Source organism: Chrysochloris asiatica, unplaced genomic scaffold (assembly GCF_000296735.1).
Source record: "Chrysochloris asiatica unplaced genomic scaffold, ChrAsi1.0 scaffold00021, whole genome shotgun sequence".
In the NCBI taxonomy this organism is placed as follows: Eukaryota; Metazoa; Chordata; class Mammalia; order Afrosoricida; family Chrysochloridae; genus Chrysochloris; species Chrysochloris asiatica.
In genome coordinates, this window is record NW_006408539.1 from 2199467 (window position 1) to 2208519 (window position 9053).

Here is a 9053-nt window from a genome sequence, read left to right on the forward strand (position 1 = left end):
GGTGATAGAAATGACGCATGATAGAATTTTCAAGACCAATGACTTTTTCTTTGCAAATACCTTTTTTAAACAACATGAAAGGCTACTGGAGTCCTGGTGTGGCACAGCAAGATAATGTGATGGACTGTAAGGTCAGTTCAAACCCACAAGTGGCTCCTTGGAAACCCTATACAGAGTCAATATAGGTCAGAACTAACTTGATGGCACTTAACAACAACAAAAGGCTATTATGCATCTGGACCTCACAGATGGAATACACAGGAATCAAATTGACTACATCTGTGGGATGCGATAATTGAAAAGCTCCATATCATCAGACAAAACAAGGCCAAGGGCAGACTGTGGAACAGACCATCAATTGCTCATACGCAAGTTCAGGCTAGTGGTTGTGTAACACTGAGTCAATTCCAACACATAGCGACCCTGTCTAGGGTTTCTGAAGCTATAAATCTTTACAAGTACAGAAAATCTCCTGCGGAGCAACTGGTAGGTTCCAACAACTGACCTTATAGTTAGCAGTCCAGCTCATAATCCATGATACTACCATGGCTTCTAGTTCAGGCTGAAGCTGAAGAAAATTGAAAATTAAAACAAGTCCACAAGAACCAAAATATGGCCTTGAACATATCCTGCCTGAATTTAGAGACCATCTCAAAAGCACATTTGATGATTCAACATTAATGACTGAAGATCAGAAAAGTTGTGAAATGACATCAATAACATCAAACAGGAAGAAAGGTCATTACAGAATAGACTAAACTGGATGTCAGAAGAGACTCTGAAATTTGCTTTCCAGTGTAGATGCTAAAGCAAGTGAAAGAAAGGAGGAGGTAAAATTGCTGAGTAGAAAGTGCAGCTCAAGAAGACCTGGAGTTAGAAAACTAAAAGGGAAGAACATGCTCATCGTTCCTCAAGTTGAAATAACTAAAGAAAAAATTCAAGCCTCAACTTGCTATGTTGATGGATTCTGGTGTGGTGCTGTGGGATAATGCATTGGACCTCAAGGTCAGTTTGAACCTCAAGGAAGTAAGAGAGCTGACCAGAACATTGTAAAGGGCAGCTTGAGAAGACAAAGTATTATAATGAAATGTGCAAGAACCTAGAGTTATAAAACCAGAAGGGAAGATCATAACTCAGTATTTCCCAAACTGAAAAAAAATTCAGGAAAAATTCAAACCTCAACATGCAATTTAGAAGGGCATACTATTGAATAATACAGAAATCATCAAAATAAGATAGAAGGGATAAACTGAGTCACTATTCCAAAAATAAATGATCTATGTTCAATCATTTCAAAAGGTATCATATGATTAAGAATCAATGGAACTGAAGGAAGAAGTCCAAGCTGCACTGAAGGCATTTATGAAAAACAAGGCTCCGGGAAATGATGGAATACAAATTCAAATCTTTCAACAAACGGATGCAGCACTGAAGACACTCACTCATCTAAGCAATGAAATTTGGAAGACAAAGTATTATAATGAAATGTGCAAGAACCTAGAGTTAGAAAACCTGGCCAACTGATTATAAGAGATTCATATTTGTGCCCATTCCAAAAAGAGGTAATCCAACAGAATAAGAATATCATTGAACAATATCATTAATATCACAGGCTAGTAAAATTTTGCTTAAAATAATCCAAAAATGACTGTAACAGTACTTGAAGAAAGAACAGCTGGAAATTCAAGCTGGATTCAGAAGTGGACATGGAATGAGGGATATCACTGCTTATGTCAAATGGATCTTGGCTGAAAGCAGAGAATACCAAAAAGATGTTTACTTGTTGCGATACCTTGAATTTACTTAATATGGCTTTTCTATACAATGTCTTCTCAACTCCCAGCAAGTGATTGGGTGGGAATCTACACTAGGATCGGTTAGTTTTGTCATCCAGCTAGGTTATAGGGAGCCATCTCAGAAGCAGGAACAGACGAGCCCAGGACCATCAAGAAGGAAGAACACGAGTGGAGCATGAGACCCCTACCTAGAAAACTGACAATGGTGGGTGTGGTGGCAAAGGCAGTAGCATGGAGACACAGAGCAGCTGCTGGCTCTAGGCCCATGGACTAAGTAAAGCTAAGTGCCTACAGGCAGGAAACCGACTTGCAGAATGTGCCCTTTAGGTATTCACAGACTGGCTAAAAGAGCTGTGAAACATTTGCCTAAGCAGAGCAGAGACAAGGGGCAACATGGCTGAGAAGCCAAAGACAAGAGTGAGGCGTGTCTTCTGTAAGCAGAGAAGAGGTAAGTGTTCCTCGTTAGAAAACAGCTTCATCCTGAACTGGTTTTGATCCTGAATGGTTTGAACCCTGTTCACTTCCCTAATAAACCCCATAGTCATGAGTATTGTTATGAGTTCTGTGTGGCCATCACAATGGACTGTCAAACACTGTGGGAGATGGTTGGTGTCTCAACAACAATAACAAAACAAAATTTAGAAATTAAAAAAAGTACTGCCTTGGAAGAGGGTCTGTGATGGGCCATGTAGCCAGGGGCTGTGGTGGTCTCTAGACTCAGAGCCACCAAGGATCTCCAGTCCTACAACTGGAGAGAACTATTCTGCTAATAAACACACACGCTTGGAAGAGGACCTCCAGTTCCAGAAAGAAATCAGCAGACACCTTGATAGCAACCTGGTGAGACCCTTCAAGACCCAACTCAGTGCTGCCTGGGCTCATGACCCACGAAATTGGGAGAAGATTTTGGCTCTTACGTAGGTAGTAATTTGTTATGCAATGACAGCTAGCTAGTACATGCACTATCTGACCCAGGTCCTGGCTTGAGGCTTGGCGATAGTTTCAGAGGCACTGCCTTTCCTACCTTATTCGGGGATTCACAGGTCAGGGTGCCTAGTCCTTTCATTGCCATGTGACGCTTTTTAGCACTGGAGTCTTGGGCTCTTTCTGCAAAGATGAAAATCACCTTCTTCAGAGATTCCCGATTCTGGAGCCTCAGTTTCCCAGACACCTGTGTGAGGGGTCAAAAATGCTTCAATTTGGGAGCATTCAGAGCATGCAAACCCCACCCTTTAAAGAAAATCCTGCTCGATTTTCCCTTCTTCCTCCACTTAAAGATGCCTGGTTTTGTTGGAAATAGATTCGTTTGACCTACATAATGAAGACATTGATACTTTGGGTGGGGTTGCATAACATGTATTTGTTGGGAAAATATTCATTTAATCTATGAAATAAATTGATGGTTTGGGGGAATTATGAAGAGAGATGCTCTAGAACAACTTTGGGATGTGAGCAATGTTGAAAGGGAGGGGTGTCGTTATAGGGTTGTGTCCGCCCAAACAGACTTGTTGGCATTCTAACCCTTGGTACATCTGAATGTGACTTTGTTGGGAAACAGGGTCTTGAAAGATGTTTCAGTTAACATGAGGTCATTAGGGGTGGGCCCTAATTCAATATGACTTAGGTCCCTATAAAAAAAAGGCACAGGAAAGAGATACAGAAAGAAGACCACGTGGTGAAGGAGGCAGAGATTGAAGTGGTACATCTGCAAGCCAAGGAATGCCACAGATTGCCAGGAACCACAAAGCCAGGAGGAAGCATGGAGGGGTCTTCCCCGGGAACCCTTGGAGAGAACTTGACCCTGCCTACACTTTGATTGCAGAGCCCTGGTGTGGCGCGGTAGGTTAATGTGCTAGACTGTAAAGCCATTTGAACTGCAAGGTCAGCGGTTAAAGCTCACCAGCTGCTCCTTGGAAACCCTCATTGTGGGTCAGAATGGACTCAACGGCACTTAACAACAACACTTTGATTGCAGATTTCTAGCTTTCAAAATTGTGAAACAATACATTTCTGGGGGTTGTTTGTTTATTTGTTTATCTTTAAGCCATCCAGTTTATGAGACTTTGTTATGGCAACCTAAAGAAATGAAGTCAGAGTTGTTGTTTTGTAGGTGTTGTGTAGAATGAGAATATGGATCTCTTCCAAGTAAAAGATAAGCTGTTAGTTTGCCCATCTTTTTAAAAAAAATCACTTGATGCTTCTTCCTCTTCTAGTTCCTCCCTATTTTTCTGTTTTTCTGCTCTATTTTGTAGCTAAGCACCTTGAAAAACTCTTTATACTATTTATATTTTTCACTCTCTCTCCTCCCATTCTCTCACATCCACTCCCACTCCAACATGTGGCTAAATCCAAGGGTCAGTACTCAGGGTTCATTTTGTCAGCCCCCTCAACACTGGATGCAAAGAGCAGTCCACAAAACATTCCAGGCACTTGCAGGAGGGTTCAGCTCCAGCATGCAGGAATCTAAGTAATGCAAATCAGGGAAGGAAATGCAAAGATCAGAGAAACTGGAAAACAGTGTGTGGGTGCAGAAACCTGGACTTCTAGGACTGAACTTTAAGTAACTGCAGGGCATGAGCCAGGTTACTCTCCGGAGTAAGCACAGGGACACTGAGACCAGGAAAGCCCTGCTGGTCTGCAGGACACAGGGCATGGCAGCACAGACTAGTCAGAAGAAGGCTTGCTGGTGCAGTGGTTAAGTGCTTGGGTGCTAACCAAAGAGTCAGTGGTTCAAACCCACTAGCCACTCCATGGAAGAAAGATGTAGCAGTGTGCTTTTGTGAAGATGGCAGCCTTGAAGAACCCATGGGAAAGCTCTACTTGGTCCTATGTTGTTGTTGTTATGTGCCATGGAGTAGGTTCCAACTCATAGTGACCCTGTAAAGGGTTTCCGAGGCTATAAATCTTTACAGGAGCAGAAAACCTCATCTTTCTCCTGTGGAACAGCTGGTAGTTTCGAACTGCTGACCCTGAGGTTAGCAGCCCGATTCGTAACCACTACACTACCAGAGTCCCTTACTCTATCCTATAGGGTCCCTATTAGTCAGAAACAACTTGCTAACAGTGGTATTAGAGTCAGAAACAGGCCTGTCTGAGGATCTTGTTGTTGTTGTTATTGTTAAGAGCCGTTGAGTCGATTCAGACCCATAGCGACGCTGTGTAGACTTTCTGAGGAGCAGCTGGTAAGCTTTGAACCACTGACCTTGAAGTCCAGACCTACTTTGCAGTCCAGCACATTAACCCACAGGGCCACACCAGGACTCCTCCTTCTAAGTATGGAGAGCTGCTATAGCAGAAACACCACAAGGGAACGGCTGTAACAAACAGAAATTGATGCTGTCACAGTTTAGGAGGCTAGGAGTCCCGTTTCAGAGCCCTAGCTCTGGAGAAAGTCCCTGTCTCCTTTCAGCATCTGCAGGCCCAGCATGTCTCAGTTGTGTCTTGGCCTCAGTCTTCCTCTGGATCTAGGAGGCCTCAGTCTTTCTCTGGATCTAGGAGCTTCATTGTGCAGGAACCCCAGGGCCAAAGGACATGCTATCTTGGTGGCAGTAGGTCCCTCCTTCTCTGCTCAAATCTCTCTACTTTTATCTCCTGTCAGATGAAAGGTGTTGTGTGCCACACTCCTGGGAATCTCCCATAATCAGGGTGTTTATGGGATTAAGTGGGGTGTTGTTGTTAAATGCCTATTGAGTCATTTCCAACTCATAGTGACCCTATATAGGGTTTCCCTGGGCTGACAGGTGAGGACCTTGTTGTTAACAGCCCAGTGCTTCTCCTACTGCACCAGAGCAGGTGTGTCTCACCCATAATCCTCTTAGTGGTTTATCAACCAAATGACATCATGGAGGACAGCTACATCTCAACTATCAAACTACTAAGAATCCTGGCCCAGTCAAGTTAACACAAAACCTTAACTAGCACAAAGACCATGAAAGATCAGACCAGAACAAAGCCTTTAGCTTCAACAAAGCCCTCACCTCCTTAGTGAGTGGCAGGGCTGGAGACGAGATTGCGAGCCTTCTGTCTCCACAGCTCAATGGGGAGATGCAGTGCTAACTAAACCTCGGGATGATTCTGGAGATTCATTGCCGTCTATTCTATACATTACCATGAAGTCAGCAGCAAGTTCAATTCCTCTCAACTAACTTTGGTTCTACTATAAACATTTTATACTAGCTGAAAAAGCCATCATAGAAAAGAGATCAAAGTTGCCAGGGACTCAGGGGAGGAGAAGAGTGGAATAGGTGGACCCCAGGGCATTTTGAGGGCAGTGAAACTATTGTTTTGATATTATAACGGCAGATGTGTGACATTATACATTTGTCAAAAGCCATAAGACTGTACAACACAAAGAGAGAACCCTGATGGAAACTATGGACTTTACTATTGTTGTTAAGTGCCATCGAGTAGGTTCCAACTCATATCAACCCTGTCTAGGGTTTCAACCACCAACCTTGTGGTTAACAGTCCAGTGCTTATCCAACAGCATCAAACCGGGATTTTATCAAATGAATAAATACATTTTTTAAAAAAACAACTGCATTATTGAATGGGGTGATAGTTAAGGCTTTGTGTCAACTTGGCTGGGCCTGGATGCTCAGTGGTTTGGTAGTTCAGAGGAAGTAATCTCCCAGGACGACATCTAATAGAATGCAACCATCCCCCTGTGTGGTCAGCTTGGATCTGATGTAATTATCCTATCTGTTGAAAGTCCTCACTTCTATGACATAAAGAACTGGACTGCTAACCACAAGGTCAGCAGTTTGAGCCCACCAGCTTCTCCCCAAGAGAAATACAAGGTTTTCTGATCTCAAAATATTTACAGCCTTGGAAATCCTATATAGGATCACCAGGAGTCAGAACAGGAAGTCCAGGTGTGGAGCTGTAGGATCAGCACTGTATTGCTAGCTACAAGTTTGGCAGTTCAAACTCATGAGCTGCTCCCTGGAAACCCTATACAGGGTCTGTATGAGTCAGAACTGATAGAGCTCAGAGACACCTACTACCACCACGAAGGAAGAACCAGGAGCGGAGTGTGTCCTTTAGATCTGGAGTCTCTGCACTAAGAAGCTCCTAAATCCAGGGAGAGAATGATGTTAAGATGCGTGGAGATTTCCAAGGAATCCTGGGCTTACGGATACTGAAGGAAGACAAGGCCCTTTCCCCAGAGTCAGTACTGAATTTGGACTTCTAGACTCCTAAACTGGTGTGGCGCTGGGGGTTAATGCGCCAGACTGCAAAGCCGTTCAAACTGCAAGGTCGGCGGTTCAAGCTCACCAGCTGCTCCTCGGAAAGCCTATACAGGGTCACTATGGTTCAGAATCGACTCGACAGCACTTAACAACAACAAATTGTGAGAGAATAAATTTGTATGTTAAAGGCATCCATTCATTTGTGGTATTTCTGTTATAGTAGCACCAGATAACTAAGACAATGAAAAACTAATTTGCTCTGTAAACTTTCACCCAAACAACAATAAATTGTATATAAAGAACTTCCACCAAACTTTTTTCAGAAGAAGGAAGCTCAGTGGAGTGAGCCTAACTCACCACAGACTAGGTAAGTCTACAGTTTACAGAATGGCTGCTGGGAAGGGATATTTGTTCATAATATTTTATATCAAACCTTAGAAAAGAAAGACATCATTGGTGTCCTTTTCTTCCTGGACTGGAAGGTGGGGATGGGAAGGGATTGGCCCAGGATTCTCTTCTTTTTTTGGTCCATTGAACTGAAAAAAAATAATCACCATCATCATAATACTTCCAACTCATCATCATTGACAAACATCATTCTATAAAGGTTGGTGCCAGGGCAGAAATAAAAAAACAACAGAATTTCTGAGACCTTTCTTCAAGTAGCTTTTTACTTTGGTGAAGATCTGGGACAGTCACAGGAAAAGATGAAGAGCAATTCAAGGCAGCCCAAGAGAAGCTGGTGGGGAGCAAGTTCCTGCTCTCTGGCTTTTTCTACATTATTTTACAGACTTCTTGCATCAGAATCACCAAAGAAATATAATCCCTGAGTGGTGTAAATGTTTTACACTCAGAAGTTTTGTTAAGTGCCACTGAGTCAGTTCCAACTCACAAGGACTGTGTAGGGTTTCCAAGGTGCAGCTGGTGGGTGTGAACCACCGATCTTGTAGTTAGCAGTCCAGTGATTATCAACTGCAGCACCATACCAGAATTCCTCAAATCCTAACATAAAAATTGGCAGTTCAAACCCACCCAATGGTACCATGGAAGAACAACCAGGCAATCTGATTCCTTAAAGATTATAGCCAAGAAAATGTTATGGAGTAAGGATGTGGGAAAATTGGAACATTTATCCATTGCTAGTGGGAATGCAAAATGGCACAGCCAATGTAGAAAACAGTGGTGATTCCTCAAAAAAATGAAAAATGGAACTGCTATATGTCCCTGCAATTCCACTCCTTGGGACAGGCCTAAAAGACATGGGAGCAGACTCAAAGTGAGACTTGAACACTAATGTTCATTGTGGTACAGTCGCCAAAAGGTAAAAACAACCTAAATGTTCATCAGCAGATGAATGGCTTATCAAACTGTGGTAATACATACAATGGAATACTACTCAGACAGTAAGAGAAATAAACTCTTGATACATGCTGCAGAATGGATGGTGCTGGAAGACATTAGACTGAGTGAATTAAGCCAAACACAAAAGGACAAATACTGTATGACCTCACTTATATAAAAAGACAAATGTATAATGACCAAAGTTTATTAGTGGTTACAGTGGGCAGGAGGGTTTGTGGAGATGGATAGGGCAGGGTTGCACAACTGAGGATAGTAATTGTTGTCAATAAACTGAGCGTCTATAAAGAGTTGATTTGGCAAAATTGTGTGTTAGATACATTTACAACAATGACAAGAAAGAGTGGCATAACTGATAAGTTTTGCTAAAATGGGCTTAGAATTTTCCCAGAGTAGTAAATCAGAGTAGTAAATATTCTTCTTGTTAAGCCTTTGTAGAGTATGGTGCCTTAGATGGAATCCTGAGCCCCTCCCAGAACCTTCTGAGTTGGGACATTCCCACTTGAAAAGCCATGCAGACCAACTCAGAACTACTGGGAGAACAGAAGATTCTCACTGAAAGAAAGACCTGCAGAAAAATTCAGATTGTTTTGACTATTTGAGTTTCAAGCAAACTGTTTGCTTTGGAGGCATCAAGGTAAGAAAAGTCAGCCCACCAGGGAAAACCCCCTTCTAGAACTGAAACTTAAAGGGAACCAGTGAGCAG

General features: G+C 42.6%; 1 protein-coding gene across 2 annotated transcripts in view; it reads right to left on the bottom strand.

Moving 5' to 3' along the window:
• The window catches only part of MRO (maestro), a 21366-nt gene extending 13842 nt beyond the window's left edge, over positions 1-7524 (bottom strand). Inside the window, exons 1-2 of one of the 2 annotated variants that reach the window (XM_006837495.1) lie at positions 7422-7524; positions 2821-2967 (exon numbers count right to left, since the gene is read on the bottom strand). In XM_006837495.1, coding sequence (XP_006837558.1) covers positions 2821-2967; positions 7422-7520 — 246 coding nt within the window. In that variant the 5' untranslated portion in view covers positions 7521-7524. The remainder of the gene's footprint in view (positions 1-2820; positions 2968-7421) is intronic. The other variant, XM_006837496.1, reaches the window with a different exon arrangement.
• Between the last annotated feature and the right edge of the window lie 1529 nt (positions 7525-9053).